Genomic DNA, 18856 nt, shown 5'->3' on the forward strand with positions numbered 1-18856 from the left:
TAGCTGGTAATAGGTAACAGGTAATAAGACTAAGTGATTCAATAATAATCAATGGAATATGACTAGAATAGATGTATGTAACTTATAGGTCATACCTTTTGAAAGAGTGCCGTCCACTGACCTATATTTCCCCCATCCCCAGCAGGCGGGAACATAGATGTGGAGCTGAGTCAACTTCCACAATGCAGATAAGACCACAACCTTATTACGGCATGGCAGAACCCAAGTTCTTAGATGACCGCATGAAGCTGCCTATCAGCTTGGACTTCCTGCCATCTTGGACTTTTAAATGTGAGAGAAATAAAGTAATTTATATTATGTCAGCCACTGTTATCTTGATCTCTAAGAGAGCAATTAAACCCATATTACTAACCAACACTTGAACTTGTCCGAGATCACCCGGCCTTAAGTGGCAGATCCAAAACATTTTTGCTTTCAAGCTTCTTCTCTATCACACTTGAACCAGGAAGGTGTCCTTGTCAAGGACAATGTTACTTCTTTTTTTAAGTAATCTCTACACACAACATGAGGCTCAAACTCATGACCCTGAGATCAAGAGTTGCATACTCCACTGACTAAGCCAGCCAGGTGTTCCAGGAGAGTGTTACTTTTGCTCTCGAATGCTCCTGTGTATTCTAAGACCTCAATAAATATTTGAAAATGGGAGAGTTCATTTGGACAATTTTATGCCCTTATTTAGTGAAGAACCAAAACTATGTTTCCTTCAATGTTGAGCACAATCCATCTCCATTAGGATGAATGTTACAGTTTTCAAAATTTGGGCTCTGCTTATGTTCTGTTTTGGGGTTCTGACTCATTTTTCTTTGGAAGAGAAGTCTATTTGAAGGATGTTAAATTTACTGATTGTTTTCAAATGCAGTGTTCTCTGAGCACATTTTTCTGTAGCTTATACAGATGCCTACCATCTTGCCATCATCTTGCCATCTTTATATAGCTCTTCCTATTCATCCTAAAAATAAGAACATGTACTGCTAATATTAAGCCAATACCTACTGGTCTAAGCATACTGGTTGCTAATAAATATTGAAATAGTTCCATATTCCTTGGTAAACAGCCAACACCCTACCACTTCAGAGGTTTCCCAGCTGTTCTAACATCTATGGTTCCTTCTTCACCCAGAAACCAACAGGGAGCCTCCAGCTCTGTGGCCTGAGTCCTTTCAGATTGATGAGTGCTTCTATTCTATTGGTTACTAAATATTTTTAATGGCACTTCTGGAAGCACATCCAGCCTATGGCTTACAAAGTAACTTTATGATAATTTTTGAAACTCTTTGTTTCAACAATGCCTTTAAGAAACCTATAAGTGTAGGGGCACCTGGGTGGCTCAGTGGGTTAAGCCTCTGCCTTCAGCTCAGGTCATGATCCCAGGGTCCTGGGATCGAGCCCCGCATCAGGCTTTCTGCTCAGCAGGGAACCTGCTTCCCTCTCTCTCTCTGCCTGCCTCTCTGCCTACTTGTGATCTCTGTCTGTCAAATAAATAAATAAAATATTTTAAAAAGGAAACTTATCAGTATAAAGATACTATTCTGATAGTTTCATGTGTGCTCAAAGACTTTATATATATTTCCATAATTCAAGGTATACATTTGTAACATTCTTCCAACACCTTCCCACCAATTCCACACTTACCTTATTAGGCATACACACACGCACACACAGAATCATTAAGTTAACACGAAACAGCACTATGGGGGATGTAAATTAAACATAATCCAAACATATTCAAAACTACTCTGTAGTTTAACCACTTTTCCCAAATAACTCTATATTCTCAAAATGAAAAGTATCCTGTTTGTTTACACTGTCAAATGACGTTCTCTAAAGCTGAGGTCCACACATCACATAAAGCCTCACTTGCACTGGTAATCATAGTTAAGCCCTGGTTTAAAGTGAAATATTTCTCCTTTCCACTTTCTGACAATCTTAGCAGAATGTTTATAGCTTTTATTGTCAGCTACAGTAACTGTACTTGACAAAGGTATTAGAAAATATTTGAGATATAAAACATTAAACACCATGTCTGACATGTGATCAGTGCAAAAAATATTAGTAATGATGATGACGATCATGATGATATCTCCAAACTGCAGATCTTGTCCTGTTACCCTCCTCTGCTTAAGATTCTGTGTGTCTCAGGGACGCCTGGGTGGCTCAGTTGGTTGGATGACTGCCTTCGGCTCAGGTCATGATCCCGGAATCCTGGGATCGAGTCCTGCATCAGGCTCGCAGCTCCATGGGGAGTCTGCTTCTCCCTCTGACCTTCTCCTCACTCATGCTCTTTCTCACTGTCTCTCTCTCAAATAAATAAATAAAATCTTAAAAAAAAAAAAAAAGATTCTGCCCCATTGATTTTCTCAGCACAGATGAGGGGACTTGGTGGTCAGGCTCTTCTTGGCTTTCTTTTCATCCCTCATCTCTCAAAACCCATGCTCTGTTTCCCCTTTACCTTCTAATCATAAGAAACTTCATTAAGTCCCCTAACGAGACCAGGTCTCTCTAATCAGTAGGCTTCGGCATGCTCGAACTGCTCCCTTTGCTCGAACACTTTGCCTGGGTAATTCTTATTCTTCCATAGGGTCTCAATTTAGATGATGCCTCTCCCTTGCAAGTCCGGGTTGGATGTCTTGTCGATATTTTCATAGTAGCCTGAGCCTCATTATGCTGGGGTACTGTGTGGTTACTTGCCCGTTTCCTAGATCACAGGCTTTGTGAACATCAGGAAAAGATCGGTCCATTTTCCCTGCTGTGTCTCTATGCAGGCTGCAGGTTAATAACATAACTGCTGAATAAATCAATGTTTTAAAGAGGAATATGTGCTTCTCTCAAAAACCCTTCTACTTTAAGGAAGTTCACATATAACTAAAAAGACTGAAAACAAAACAGAAATCTCTATTTTTATTGAATTACTACATGTAAATATATAAGTATGTCTTCTATGTTTTAGACAGCAACCTATGTTTTCATATCATAGCCTATAAAATGGGTAAGAATATTTACTCAATTGAAGTGAACTATGCAGCAAAGGAGATTTTAAAAACTATGTATTGGGGTGCCTGGGTGGCTCAGTTGTTAAGCATCTGCCTTCGGCTCAGGTCATGATCCTAGGATCCTGGGATCGAGCACTGCATTAGGCTCCCTGCTTGGCGGGAAGCCTGCTTCTCCCTCTCCCCTTCCCCCTGCTTGTGCTCCCTCTCTTGCCGTGTCTCTCTCTGTCAAATAAATAAAATCTATTAAAAAATAAAAAATAAAAATACTATGTATTATAAATTACTAATTTTTAGTAGTAAGCTAATAGGCTTCTTGTATACATTTTACATCTTTTCTCATTAAACACATCTTTAATAAATATTTTTGAAATTAATGAAGTGCCCAGAATAAACTGAATTATATTTTAAAAATATAATCTATATTTAATTTACCTCTTTCCTAAATCTCTTAATTATAGTGTTCTTAACTAGCTTCACTATATGTTTTTTTTTAAATCCAAGCAACCTGTAATCAAATCTATCTTGTCACAAGATAGAGACAAATATTCCTATGTACCTATAGAATGAAAAGGGGCAGATGAATCTTAAACCTTAAAGTAAGTACAAATAACTAGTATAATTATATCATATTTAATTAGGAATCTTTTTCAAATGAACTTATATACACCATACATACCTGGTTCTATTTCTGTTGTTGAGTGGTAAAAACCATTCTGTACTCTTGATGAAAACAATGTTACAAGCACTCAGATAAAGACTTACTTCAAAACTAAAGTCCAAAAAGGAGAGAAGGCCTTCAACCTTCTGAAGGAAAAAAAAGTTGAACCAAATGTCTAGAACTCTTTCCCAAGTGGCAAATTAAATAGATTCCTTGTTACAAGTAAAGGAGTGTTGTTGCTTTTAGATAACTGTCACTGCTTTTAGACGACCGACCTCAATCTGTGGTCACATTCTCTGATGGAAGCCAAAGCTTTAGTGCAGGCAAATTTACCAAAACTACCTGTTTTTAGGCAAAAAGAGGTATAGAGAATTGGGAATGGATTTTTAGATTGCATGGGCAAAAAACGGAAAGAGATTGCTGGTCAAGGTGCTCAACCAAGTTGAAGGAAGGAGAGAGGACTCAGATCTGTAGAAGCAGCCTCAAGCTAGATGGAAGATGTGGAGTTTCCGGGAATCAGGAGTGGTCTAAAGAAATGAATCTCTAAGTGAAAAGCCAACTGTGGGATGGGAGAAAATACTTGCAAATCACATATGTGATAAGAGATTGACCCAGAATGTATAGGAATTCTTACAACTCAACAATGATAAGCCAATCCGATTTTAAAAATAGGCAAAGTGTTTTAATAAACATTTCTCCAAAAGGAATACAGGGGTGGCTAATAGGCCCATGAAAAGATGTTCGACATCATCAGTCTATACAGAAATGTAAATGGAAAACCACAATTGATTAAAACTTCTTTCTGGACTGTTTTTAAAGGAAATGAACACAAATATATAGAGACAGGAAGTAAATGAGTGACTGAAGGGGTGGGGGTGGGGGAGATGGAGAGTTACAGCTACTGGCTGAGAGTTTCTTTTGGGGTGATGAGATGTTCTAAAATCGGTTGTGCTGGGGCGCCTGGGTGGCTCAGTGGGTTAAGTCTCTGCCTTCGGCTCAGCTCGTGATCTCAGAGTCCTGGGTTCGAGCCCTCCTTGGGCTCTCTGCTCAGTGGGGAGCCTGCTTCCCTCTCTCTCTGCCTGCCTCTCTGCCTACTTGTGATCTCTCTCTCTGTCACATAAATAAATAAAATCTTTAAAAAAAAATAAGAAAATAAAATTGGTTGTGCTGATGGTTGACAAGTGTGAATAGGCTAAAAACAGTTGACTCATACTCTTGGAATAGGTGAATTGTACTGTACGTGAATCATATCTCAACAAAACGGGGAAAAGACAATAAGAAATGTTAGCAAATATGTGGAGAAATTAAAACCCTCACAATTCACAGGTGACAATATATAGTGGTAAAGCAACTCTGGAAATCAATTTGGCAATTCCTCAAAAGGTTAAATATAGTTACCATAGGACCTGACAATTCACAGGTGACAATATATAGTGGTAAAGCCACTCTGGAAATCAACTTGGCAATTCCTCAAAAGGTTAAATATAGTTACCATAGGACCTGGCAATTCTAGTCTTAGGGATCTATGCAAGAGAATCGAAAACGTATGTCCGCAGGGAAACTTGGAAATGAATGCTTAGAGCAGCAGTATTCCTAACAGCCTAAAAGTGGCAACAAACATCAGCAGCCATGAATGGATAAAGAAAACACAGCACACCAGCACAACGGTGTGTTAGCAATAAACAAAAAATTAAATACTGATTCATGTTATGACATGGATGAACTTCAAAACCCTTAAACTAAGTGAAAGAAGTCAGTTACAGATGACCACATTTGTGGAATCCCATCGATACGAAATGTTCAGCATCGGCACATCTATAGAGACAGAAAGTAGAGTCGCGGTCGCCTAGGACTGAGAGGTAGAGGAATAAGGAGGAAAGGGAGGAGGGATTGTTAACAGATCTAAGATTTCTTTGGAGGACGGTGCAAATGTTCTAAAATTAGTGTGTGTTAATGGTTGCACAACTCGGCAAATATATTTTAAAACATGGAACATAGGCTTTAAATGGGTGTGCTCCCTCATACATGAATTATATCTCCATCGAGCTTCTAAAAAAGAATCAGTTGCGAGGTACACTATCCACACTTGGTTTTCACCCTCTTATCCACTCCCTCAACGTGTGGCTTTTTCCTTTCACTGGTTATCTTTCTTGGGTAGGATGTATGTTCCTTGTACCTAGGGAGCTAAGTTGAACGCTTGCTATTTTTTGCCTAAAAACCAAATAACTCAGTTGGCATACTGCCTCTTCCTCTTTCTGGTGTCAGGGATTACTGTTCTAGATAGAGTCTAAATGAAGCAATCTCCAGAGAGATATTTGAGTAATCCCGCAAGAATAGTCAAGTCATTCTCACTGTGCCAGGAGACTTTCTAACCTACACTGCACTGAATGTGCTTGTGCTGCAAAATTTCCACTGTCGCTCTGTAAATCTCCCTAATGTAAGGATTTGTCATTCATTAAAATAGCTTCTGGTTAGACATTTTGGGATTGTGCAATCTTTTTTTTTTTCCCAAGAGAGGAATTTCCCCTTGCTCTCTGGCTCTTAAAGTGAGGTCAGAGCCTCAAAAATACCATACTGTATCATTTATTTGGACGTTTTCTTAGAACAGGATTAACTTTGGGAAGAGTTTAGTCGGTTACAAATGACTCAGAATGATAAAAGATGAGTCACGGAGCATTGCTGAAACTGTGGCCTCTTCACTACAACCTTAGGGATATTGGATTTCTTTGCAGCTTGGCAACCATAAACATATATTGATTAGTTTAATGGATTCCTTCTGAGTCTGGGAATGAGGACATAGGCAGAAAGTTCTTAGTACACCAATAAATGCTATCAATCATTTTTTGATACTTGGAAAAAATACCAGACTCAGGAAGCAAAGTTCAACCACATAGCAATTTTTGCATTACTGGAAAACCCTTTAAGAAGAAAGGTACTCTCGGTTGAACCTCTCCTTACTCAATAATATACAAAGATCAAGTGATTTTTATTAAAAAACAGAGTTAAATTTTAGGGGAGGGGAGCTATTTCTTCTGAAACCACTCCTTGAGAAACTATCTGATTATCTCTACCTCAGGAAATATCTGTTTAACAGAATACTTTTTGATAAAACCACATGATAATGACTAAGATCCTTTGTATATTCTAGGCACTGTTTAAGGATGTTAACCTGTATAAACTCAGTTCAAACTTACAGCCCCTGCACGAGATAGGTACTATTATTATGGCCACTTTATAGATGATGAAATTAAGGTACAGAAGACACAGGAAGTGGCAGGGCAGGGCCTTGAACCCAAGACAGTCCCACTCCGGTGCAAACGTTCCTCATTGCTGTGCCATAGTGCTTTTTCAGGTTACAGTCTTTAATGGGAAGAAAGGAAATTCATTGCAGTCTCACAAAGGGATCTTTGCAATGAAGCTGAATTCAGTTAATGTTCATTCTGAGGGTCTTTTGGCCCTTTTTTTTTTTTTTTTGAGTGAAATTTCTGGGATCCATCTGAAATCTTGCGCATCAGAAAGGAGAATGCATTGCTCTGTAAACGTGTGTATCTAGTTGACTCGGATTGATCACTCACTGCTGGGAGAAAGCCAAGTAGATGGAGGAACGACATCTGTCAGCAACAGAGAACAGGCTCTTAATATGCAGCTCTTAGATAGTATCTTCATTTAAAGAGTGACTTCAAGTTAATTCCAGTGATAACTGGAGTTTTGCATGTGGAAAGAAACTGAAAGGACTTCAGCATCTGGGGATCAAGGCTGATGCTACAAGGCATTGCCTCACTCCAGGTTTACACATGATACTCCTTAATTCAGATGTGCTTCCCAACTTCAAACTAGTTTGTCATGTTTTTCCTCATGTTAGAACTGATTACTAAAAGCCTTCCATATTTCAGACATTTTTAAAACCGCAGGAAAGTCATAATAAAACTGAAAAAAGAGATTCTGATCTCTTGGGACATTAGTGGTATTTGCTGAAATTTGTGACATAACCGGTGGTTTCCACCAGGAGTCCAGGAATATAATAATAAGGAGTTAGAGCTACTTTCAGTATTCTTAAAAGTTGAGTAAAATCATAATTCTGTAAAGATACACAAGCTAATTAAATATCAATGTCTCTCTATTTTTTAATTGGAATATATCAACAGTAATTCATGTGGAAGTTCTTTAGAAAGGGCCTGTTTCATTCATTTTTCTTGAGACAGTGCTCAGAACATGCCTGGCACGTGGCAGGAAGGAAACAGTTATCTAGTGAGGTGACTACATACCAACGGAAGCTCTGATTGGCTGCTGATGACATCATAGAGATTCCAGGGATTTATTAAATGGAACAGATGGTTACCAGAGTGTTTCAGCATGTTAGGTTTTTTTTTAACAACCCCAATTTTATCAATCTAACACATAATTAATGTCATGCATAAATACAGAGCGACTGCTAAATTTTAGTGAGCAATAATAACCATGAAGAGCACTAAAGTGTCTGGATATTACTTATGTTCTTGCTTGTTAGTATCAACTACCATTCCTGTTTATTAGCATCAGAACCACAGCACTGATCTGTGTGATCTTCATGTTTTAAAATTTGGGATGATTTTTATCTGATAAATACATGGCTCAATTTTGCAAGGAAAAAAAAAGGAGATAACGCTATTGAAACCAGTGCTCTTCTGATATAGGCATTGGGTGAGATGAATTCATTCAAAAGACCTCAGACTATTGGAAAAGATGATAAGAGGAATAACCAAGGGTGGAAAAGGTATTTTTGGTGGTGATGGGAAAAATCCTGGGGTAGAACTATGTATATATTTCTGAGCTTGCTGGTCCTGGCTATGAGGTCTTGAATTATAAAGTCATCCACATAGTGGTAGGAGCTTAAGAGTTGGACTGGAGTCAGAGAGATAGGAAGCGCCCCCCACTGCCCCCACCACCCCCTCTACCCCTCCACCTCCATCCTGTCCCCTCCACGCCTCTACCTCTTTCTGTCCCACTGCTCTGTCCTCATGGCAAATTCAAACAGCCCTTCACCCAGATTCTCTGGAACTCAGGCACAAGTAATAAAGAGAAACTTTTTTCCCTGGGGCCATTTTTCAAGGTGGGACTCTCAGACCTAAGAGGCAGAAAAGGTGATTGGCTCTTTGGCGGAGCAGGGTTTTGGCCTTCCCGAGTCCTAGAATACCTTCAAAGTTCCTTTCTTCACCACTTAACATAATTTACACTACTCTTTCAAGCTCTAAATATTTAAGCATTGAGTCTCAATCTGCAAATCATGAGGTGACATCCACTTGCATCTGGGGGAAAGCAGCCTGCTTTAAGAACAGGACATGGCTGTATTTTCTCCTTTATGTTTGTCTGTATTCTTCAGTGTTTCTAAATACCAAGTTCCAAATACCAAAATAAACTGTTCCTTTTGTAATCAGAGAGAAAACCAATGAAACATTAGGAAAAAATGGACTGTAGGAGGGAGGCATCAGCTAACATCTTCACAACAGTTGTTGGGATCCATAGAAATCCAAACTCTGGAGGAAAATCTTTATTACCATTAAGATGAATGTTCCAAGAGTCAATACAGTTTACAAAGTGCTTTCATGTGCATTTTCCAGTATGTGTTAGTAGTTCCTAACAAGAGGCTGAGTGGTCCGTGTTTGTTTCCTTGCCATATAGGAGATATATGAAGAATCCAAGGAATTTGACTCTACTCCCAATTTCCCCCATAGTCATTCATTTATTCAGCAAATATTGAACTATAGTCCAAATAAAGACCAGGTATTTTAAATATAATGGAGGACATGATAGGCTTGGTCTCTGTCTTCTGGAAATCTATCTTCTATTTGGGGAGAAAGAGAAAAAAGTAAACATAAAATAATTGAAACATTTAGTCTATGCTATGGGGGTCAATTTGATCTGGCCAAAGACCGTCGAGAACACACTTAGAGTTGAACAGATTGGATCATTATTCACTGTCGTATGGAGAACATACCATGTGGTCTCGGGCGGTGTCTCAGTGACAGGGTGTAGAACAGAGTCCGAAGAACCTGTTGGATGATTTGGGGGAAGGCCTTAGGATGTAGGGTTTGTCCCACATCAAATGCTGTCAGAGAATGTGTGTATGTTGTGGGGGCAGTGATTGGGTCCAGAAGCAGCAGACACTCATTTCGTAAGAGAAGGGAAAGTTTGGTATTTGGGGCATTTACTTACAGTGGCCTGGTTTTGTCTGTGCTTAGCCAAAATGACAGAGTGGCCTCGCCTTGTCCTATCTCACCCTCGTCTCAGAGTAACCTTGTCTGAATCTGATATTCTGTGACACTGTTTATGTCTCCCGAGCAGAATAACATGGCCTAGCTGTGAAGGCCAGGAGAACTGCTCCAGTTTTTTTCTCCCCAAAGTAAATGACAGGGGGACTGCGGCAGCAAAGAGCAGGGGAGAGATCTCTGTTCCCTGGGGAGTGATCAGAGATTGTCATTATCGTCCCCAGAACGGTACCATCAGGAATCCTGGGAAGGGCTTCTGAAAAGGCATGGGGTTGTTGCTGTCATATGGTAACTCTTCATCTCCTGTAGAAAGGAGTGCTGTGTGTTGGGGGCGGCGGGGGGCGGTGGAGAGAAAGAAAGTGTTTATGTTGAAGGGTCTGGACTGAGTAATTCTAAAGTCCTCGTACCTCAGCCAGGTGTCCCTGCCCCTGACAAGAGCATTCACACACGTGTAATGACTGAGGAACTGCTCTAACTGATCAATAAGGAGTTTTGAGGGTCCTCTCTCTACAGCTGACAGAAACGCAGGCCTAAGAAACAGAGATAAATATCAGTAGAATGGTGACCTATGATGACAGCTGTCCTGTTGGCTGCAGCAGTTAAAAGAATGGCTTCGAGGGGTGCCTGGGTGGCTCAGTGGGTTAAGCCTCTGCCTTCAGCTCAGGCCCTGGTCTCAGGGTCCTGAGATCGAGCCCTGGGTTGGGCTCTCTGCTCAGCAGGGAGCCTGCTTCCCCCTCTCTCTCTGCCTCCTTGTGATCTCTCTCTCTCTCTCTGTCAAATAAATAAATAAAATTTTTAAAAAATGGCTTCGAAAATGGTAAAAAAAAAAAAAATACAACAAAGTATGTTTTATTCTCCCAAGCCCCTCACCCGACTTAAAGTCACTGCTCTCTCGGCTTTCTGTTTTTATTAGAGGAATGATATCAGGAATAGGCTTGTGCGTCGCGAATGCTGTCTGGAGCGCTATGGCAACAACTTGCCCTCGGGCATTTTATATCCAGATTATACATTTTGGAAATGTTTAAATGATGCTTAAAATGATGGATCTATCTCAGTAATAACGTTACACGTGGAATTCTCTGGCTCGGATCGCCACGAAGTTAAACATATGTGAGAGCAGCGTGGGAGATAAGGAACTGATGATGATCTAGAGAGAAGCTGAGTGTCTTTTTCCAACAACGAATCCTCTGCTCCTTCTCCTGTTGGCAGATAGCCCTCCTACCGCCACCACACAAACGTCTGCAAGGATCCGGACAAGTGGCCAACTAGTGGCCTTGAGTCTGGAAACACGGGTTCCAGACCCTGGCTCTGCTCCCCAGCACGTGACCAAGAGCTGTGGGACTCACCTGGCCTCACCTTCCCTGGAGAAGGAAGAGGTTGGTCTAGAAGTGGGGTTTTCCTTCTTGAGGCCTCGCTCTCAGGACCTTTCCATCCTATTTCTTTATAGATAATGCAGCACGGTGAAGAGTTCAAGTTGGGAATGTAAACAAGTCCAGTTTAAACCCTGGCTCAGCGGCCTTACTCGCTTCATCCATGAACTTGAGAGGTTCTTCGTTTGTGAAACGGATCTTATAATAGTAACCACCTCATAGGGGAGTCACGTGGACAGACAGGAGTTTAATATTAGCACCTACCTCATATATTGTGTGGATTATATGAGACAATACACATGAAACTGACTGAGCTCTGTGCTGGACCCATCCGAAGCAAGCAACGAACATGAACAAACCAGCAAATATCAGGAACAAACTGAAAAGGCATCTTTCCCTTTCACGTGCCTTCCGTGGCCCAGTCAGCCAGTCAGCCATAAACCCTCTAAGATAAAGTAAGAGAATCTTGAGATACAACGTATCTGCAAAAGATTTATATTGCCTGGACTGTCTTGAAATGATTTAACATCCATTGACTAAAGGTAATTGGTTCTTGCCACGAAATCTCACCCTTGGGATCAGTCAGGCTTGGGTTCCAGAGCAAATCACTCTCCACTTATCCATCTAAACACATGACTCTAGGATTGTGTCTCTGGTCTACCCCCGGGTCAAGATAATTTGTCTCTGGCCAGTGAAGGTTTACCTGTCAGGCACTCCGGCTTATATACATTTTTAAAGATTTTATTTATTTATTTGTCAGAAAGAGAGAGAGTGAGCAGGCACACAAGCAGGGGGAGCGGTTGGCACAGGGAGAAGCAGGCTCCCCACTGAGCAAAGAGCCTGATGCAGAACTCGATCCCAGGACCCTGAGATCATGATCTGAGCCAGAGGCAGATGCTTAACTGACTGAGGCACCCAGGAGTCCCTCTAGCTTTTACTTTAATCTCTTAATCTGAATGTTCAGTTTCCCTAAAAGCAGCCTTGTATCTTTATATCATTTACATTTTTTATATCATGTATCTGTTTCCTGCACCATGACCTACACAGGTGGGCAGAGTCATAGTTGCATGGTTTGACCTCAGGTGTATATGGCCTGTCAATCATGTATATACAGCTGATCAGTAGTAGTAATACATAATAGCACTATATATTAAACTCATATCGATACTGTGATTCCTTTCAATCCCTCTGGATTTAGTTTAAGGAGACAATTACAGACTTACCTATGGGGGTGGCTGGGTGGCTCAGTTGGTTAAGCCCCTTTGGCTCAGGTCATGATCCCAGGGTCTTGGAATCAAGCCCTACCTCAGGCTCCCTGTTCAGTGGGGAGTCTGATTCCTCCCTCCCCCTTCTTCTTCCTCTTCCCCTCCCTACTCCCTCTCCCCCCATCTGCATCCCCCTCCCTCTTCTCCATTCTGCTCTCCATATTCATGCATACACATTCTCTATGTCTCAAATAAATAACACCTTTTAAAAAAACTAAATTAAATTAAAAAAAACTACTTATGTATGTATGACCTACCCAGTCACAAAATTATAGGTCACCATTAAAGATTCAAATACCATAGTGTTAAAGAAAAAATGATTTGTGACACTTGTTAAAGATGGTAAGGCAGACTTTTCAAGGAGAGGCCACTGCAATGGAGCTTGGTAGCAGGGGAGACTCCAGTGTAACAAGGATGAGTGGGGCATTATATGCAAGGAGATGGGAAGTCAGTGGATGGAAAAGGGGAAATCTCAAAGGTAAAAAGGATTCTTACCAGACCCAACAGAATTTCTTTTTTTAAAATTTATTTTATTTTATTTATTTATATGACAGCGAGAGAGATCACAAGTAGGCAGAGAGAGGGGGAAGCAGGCTCCCTGCTCAGCAGAGAGCCCGATGCACGGCTGGATCCCAGAACCCTGAGACTATGACCTGAGCCGAAGGCAGAGGCTCAACCCACTGAGCTACCCCGGCGCCCCTAGAATTTCTGCTGGAGGCAAGCCACAATGATAAAATGGGGGGGGGGCATGACAGATGAAGAATTTGATCTGATGCCAAGGGTGAGGGGGTTTCTTTGAACTTAGCAGGGGCTCTTGCTGAAACCAGACTGTGCAAGGACAGAGAGAGAAGCCCCAAATCAGGCTTAGTCAAGCAAAGGGTTTAGAGACACCAGATTACAGTTAGGTCAAGGAGAAACTCTTTGTCGGTAGAAATAAATATCCTAAAATGCTTTAACCCCACCCAGGGACAAAGTCTCTATTCATGTAGGTTACAGTCCTCTAAACTTGTTCTCTGCCTGCACTAACTTCATTAGGATAAAAATTCAGCTGCTATAATTACAAAGAACTAAGTGACTTTAAAAGCCCTGAGGCTTTTCTTTCCCCTAAAAATGCCAACGTGAGAAAAAACTATAAACTTCATGATTCCAAATATATGACATTTTGGAAAAGGCAAAACTATGGAGACAGAAAAAAGATCCGTGGTTGCCGGGAGTTGGGGTGGGGCAGGGAGAGGGATGAAGAGGTGAAACACAGGGCATTTTTAGGGAAATGAAGCTGTTTCGTAGGCTACTGTAATGGTTATCATATGGCATTATACACTTGTCAAAACTCATAGCATCTCTAATATAAAGAGTCAACCCGAATGTATCCTAAGGACTTCAGTGAATGATAATCACCCACTGTGACACACAGACCACACTAACACATGAAGTTACTAATAGAGGAAACTGGGGTGGGGGGGGTCGGGGGAGGGCTTGTGGGCAATCTCTGTACTTTCTGCTCAATTTTCTGTAAACTTAAAACTGCTGGAGAAAATAAGTGTTGTTATTGTTGTTGTTTAATGTGAAGGTAGAAATTCCAAGCTGTTAGCGGAATTCTGCTCCATAGGGTCATTCAAGGACCTGGATTCCTAGTTCCAGCTCTGCCATCCCCACAACGTCATCATTGTCTGGACCATAAGAGATAGGTCCCCATCGAATCAAGTTCCAGTTGATGCGGAAGAAGACAAAGTGGAGGTATGTCTACTCTCCAAGAGCCTAGACCTACGCACTCCCCTAAGCCATATTCTATTTTGAGAATTTAGTCATTTGACCACACCTAAGCGTAAGGAGATCTGGGAAATGTCTACAGAGATTCCCAGGAAGAGGGTAAGAAGAGACTATGGTGACTAGGCAGCCATACACACACACACACACACACACACACACACACACACTCATATTTTATGCCTCCCTATGCATTTTATATATATAACTGCCTATTATAATTATTTTCATTTACGAAACTAGGATAATACTACAGCAATACTATTTTGCAGCTTGTTTTTTCAACTTATATAATAGTTATAATTTATCTTAGACAAATGTACAGCTGCCTAATTCTTTTGTGACAATTATATGAGGTTCTATTTACTGATTTACTATAATGTGTTAACCTATCCATGAACTCTTAACCCCTCATGAAACCCCTTTATGTGGCTTCAATTTTTTTTCTATTTCACTTCTCCAGGCTGGCCCACATCCTTTAATTACAATATTTGTTACATATAATTTGAATAATTTGTCATCTTTTTTTCTTGTAAATTAAATGTGTAACGAGGGGCGCCTGGGTGGCTCAGTGGGTTAAGCCTCTGCCTTCGGCTCAGGTCATGATCCCAGGGTCCCGGGATTGAGCCCCACATCAAGCTCTCTGCTCAGCAGGGAGCCTGCTTCCCCTTCTCTCTCTGCCTGCCTCTCTGTCTACTTGTGATCTCTGTCAAATAAATAACTAAAATCTTTAAAAAAAATAAACGTATAACGAAATCATGAATTCTTAGGGTGCCTGGGTAGCTTAGTCAGTTAAGCATCTGCCTGTGGCAGCGTCCTGGGATTGAGCCCCACACCAGGATCCCTGCTCTGTGGGGCGTCTGCTTCTCCCTCTGCCTCTGTCTCTCCCCCTGCTCATTCTCACTCTTACTCTCAATCTCAAATAGATAGATAAAATCTTTAAAAAAAAAAAAATCATGAATTCTATGACTTGTTTCATATCTATGCTCTCTTCTGGCATATAAACTTTGTGAGAGTCTGTCATTAAAATTAGACTACAACTCTCTTGTTCACTAACATATCTCCAAACCTAGCCCTGCACCCACTATAGAGTAGATCTCAGTCAGTAAATACAGGTCAACTGAAAGTCAAGTGTATGAAAGACTAAATATCAAAATTGCCTTAGACTTCTCAGTGTATTTCTGGGGTAATTTTTGTTTGTTTGTTTAAGAGAGTACACATGCACACGGGACTGGGGGACGGGGAGGGGCAGAGGGAGAAAGAGAATCTCAGGCAGTCTTCCCGCTGAGTGCGGAGCCTGACTCAGTGCTTCTTGATCTCACAACCCTGAGATCATGACCTGAGCTGAAATCATGACCTGAGCCACGCAGGCTCCCTGTGGGATAGTTCTTACAGCAGAGCTGCTGGATCAAAATTGTGAACATTTTGTATTTTTATAGGTACTGCCTCCAGAAAGCATTTACCAATTTAATTTGTAAGATCTTTACAACAAAGAGACATTAAGATTGAAGAGAGGAGTTATTTTAAAATTCAGCGTATTATGCCTCTATTGTTGCGAGATGAGCAATGTTATTTTTCGTCTGGGGGGAGAAATTTTAAAAAGATCAAATAGAGTCCCATTTAAATGAGAGATTTAGATGTGTCAAACTTCATAAAAATTTCAGACGTTATTTGATCTTTGCAACAGCTCAAATATGTATTGTCATGTTTGTATGGTACACGATTGCAATTGCTCACTTATTCCTCAAAAAAGTGAGATGAAACAGGAAATGTTTCGAACTGCTTATTGAAATTTAATACAGCAACATTCACATATCATAAGTCTTTCACTTGCTGAATTTTCACAAATTGAATACACTCCAGTAACTAGCTCCCAGATCAAGATACTGAACACGGTGGATGCCCCAGCCGCCCATCACCTAACGGTGTTAATCTACACAGGTATTGTGTCAGCAAATTGATTGTATCTATAGTCATCATAGCAATAAGATGCATTTATATTAATAGATTTAAAATACATTTGCGGGACGCCTGAGTGGCTCAGTAGGTTAAGTGTCTGCCTTTGACTGAGGTCATGATCCTGGGATCCTGGGATCGGGTCCCCCGCCAGGCTCCTTGCTCAGTAGAGAGCCTGCTTCTCCCTCTGCTTCTGTTCTGCCTCCTTCTCTAACAAATAAATAAATAAAATCTTTAAAAAATAAATAAAATACATTTGTATGTACCTACATATATGATTGCGAAGAGGGTTCACGCCAAAGTCTTCTGAATCTCCTTCACCGTGACACTCCGTATTTTAAAGACAGGTCAATGGAGATACAGAGAAGATCCCTCACGTCATGCGTAGCTAAAATTAAAAGCACTGATTACCCTGCGCATTCTTAGCGGTTTCCAGCTAGTGTTGAAAGCCAACCACACCAGTCGTGGAAACAGCTGAGGACTCTGTATGACATCGCAGTGACGCGGGATGATTCAGGTCCCCAGGCTATTATTAGAGTAAGCCGGTGTTATATGTGTAAACAGACTATTAAATAATCCCCCTTGGAAGAGGGAGGAGAAAAGGAAAAGTGAATCTGAGTCCCTGGCACTTGGTCTCTCCACACTGTACTAGTCCCAACCCAAACGTCAGGCCGGCCAGGATCGGGGTAGCTCGGATTCCTGGGCTCTGCATGTCTGCGGCAGAATTCCTATGGGCACAGCCAAGCTCCGTGTGTCTGTTTGTCCCTTTGGGTGGACTCGAGGTTATTGCTCTTGTTCTGGACACTTCAGTGAGCACATACGCTTCTTTTTCTCAGATCTTCTGTCACATTTTACTTTGACTTCAAGTACGATCACTATTTTCTTTGGCTTTTAAAAAGAGCCAGAAATGACATGGTATTTTATGAGTTTGTTCGGGTGATAACTCTTACATTTGAAGGCCCAGGGATGAAAGATAAACATCTGTCAGCAGCATAAATGGAATCAAAGCAGAAGCTAACATAACTCTCCAGTGAAAAACAAAACCAGTCACACAACAACAATTAAAAAAAAAAAGAAAAGAAAAAGAAAAAGTATCTGTCCCGGATGTAGCAAATAATTACAGCCAGATTTGATTTTCGTTCTGCAGACCCCATGGACATTCAAAATGTCCCAGTAAATTAAAGAAATTGTCACATGAATGAAATTCAATAGAATAATTTTACACTGAATAAAACTCAATTTAAGTTTGAAGTATGACATGTTTGAAGATAATCTCCTTCCTGTATGACAAACATTTTCGTGTGTTTTTCTCCTCTAATCCTTATAATGGTGCAATGAATTAGTTACTACTAGCACTGCTGTCTTGTAATTGAGGACACTGGGTGTCACAAAGGTTCAGTGGCTGACACTCAGGTACACACCTCGTAGGGGATAAGAAGAGAGCAGAACCCAGGACTATTTTGATTCCAAAGGTTCTCCTAACTGTTATGTTAACAAAATGACTACATATTCTTTCAGCTCAGGCATTCTAAAGTCTTGGCCCAAGATATGAATGACAATGTGGAAATGGCTCCAAGACCAAGGTTTTGACTTTCAAGACACTCGTCCCCATCACTGTCATTAATCATCTCTTATGGACCAGATATGACGCCAAATGGTCTTCATCCATCAGCTTCCAGATGAGGCTCAAAAACTTGCTCACGGTCAAGCAGGTAAGGGTTATGGTGGTGGGGTTGGAACCAGGCTGGTCAGTCTGAGTCCAGATTTCTATGCAGATGAAGATCAAAAAAGTCACACTCTGACTTGTGTGCTTTTGTGATGGAGTAACCCTGATGAACCTGGGAGAGGCATGGCTCTCTGCCGTCACCCCTGAGGCTGCCCCAGTAGACTTGCGAGCTCACGGCCCGAGTGTACGGTAGAGGTTCACATACCATACGAAGAAGTATTTAAATATAAACCAAGTAAACATTTGTTAAATACATTATGTTTGATCTTCCTACCTAGATGAATATACCTTTAGGATAATCTGAAAGGCCAAATATCAATTTCGGGTTCTCTGACTCCTTGGGATTACAAGCCAGACGCTGACTGCACAAGGCCCAGGCTTGTCCTCCTCTTCCCACACAGTGAAAGGTCTTGGGCTGGGTTCCTCCCAGTTCATCGGAACTCTGTGCCCTGCATCACCCACAGGGCCCTGCGTGCACATCTAGTGGCTCAATCTACTCTTGGGAAGAAGGACCCAAAAGTGAATCAGGGACCAGCCCTGTAAATCAACCTAAGGTCATTTGGGCAGGAAAATCTGGGGTCCTGGGTGCTTTGGTGCCTGATCTAGAAGGAGGAGGGGTGGACACATCTCATTGGTCTCATCTCTTCACCTAGAGGTTACCCCTACAGGAGATCCAAGTAGGGCCCCCTATGGGCCTCCTGATGGGTAGGAGGTACTCCTTACAGTACCCAGAGACTTTCAAAGAAGCATCCTTCCAACAGCCAACATTACCTTTTAAAATGAATTCTAGTTTTTTAACCTTGCCTAAGTTCTAAAACATCAAAGGCTATCCACTGCATAAATCCCAGCCATAATTCTT

General features: G+C 41.2%; 1 protein-coding gene across 1 annotated transcript in view; it reads left to right on the forward strand.

Annotated features, from left to right (window-relative positions):
- Positions 1 to 212: 212 nt before the first annotated feature.
- The window catches only part of C6H10orf67 (chromosome 6 C10orf67 homolog), a 189713-nt gene continuing 171069 nt past the window's right edge, over positions 213 to 18856 (forward strand). The window contains exons 1-6 of the mRNA XM_059404561.1: positions 213 to 305; positions 6817 to 6880; positions 11123 to 11289; positions 14184 to 14285; positions 16698 to 16808; positions 17870 to 17983. Coding sequence (XP_059260544.1) covers positions 213 to 305; positions 6817 to 6880; positions 11123 to 11289; positions 14184 to 14285; positions 16698 to 16808; positions 17870 to 17983 — 651 coding nt within the window. The remainder of the gene's footprint in view (positions 306 to 6816; positions 6881 to 11122; positions 11290 to 14183; positions 14286 to 16697; positions 16809 to 17869; positions 17984 to 18856) is intronic.

Source organism: Mustela nigripes, chromosome 6, assembly GCF_022355385.1.
Source record: "Mustela nigripes isolate SB6536 chromosome 6, MUSNIG.SB6536, whole genome shotgun sequence".
NCBI lineage: Eukaryota > Metazoa > Chordata > Mammalia > Carnivora > Mustelidae > Mustela > Mustela nigripes.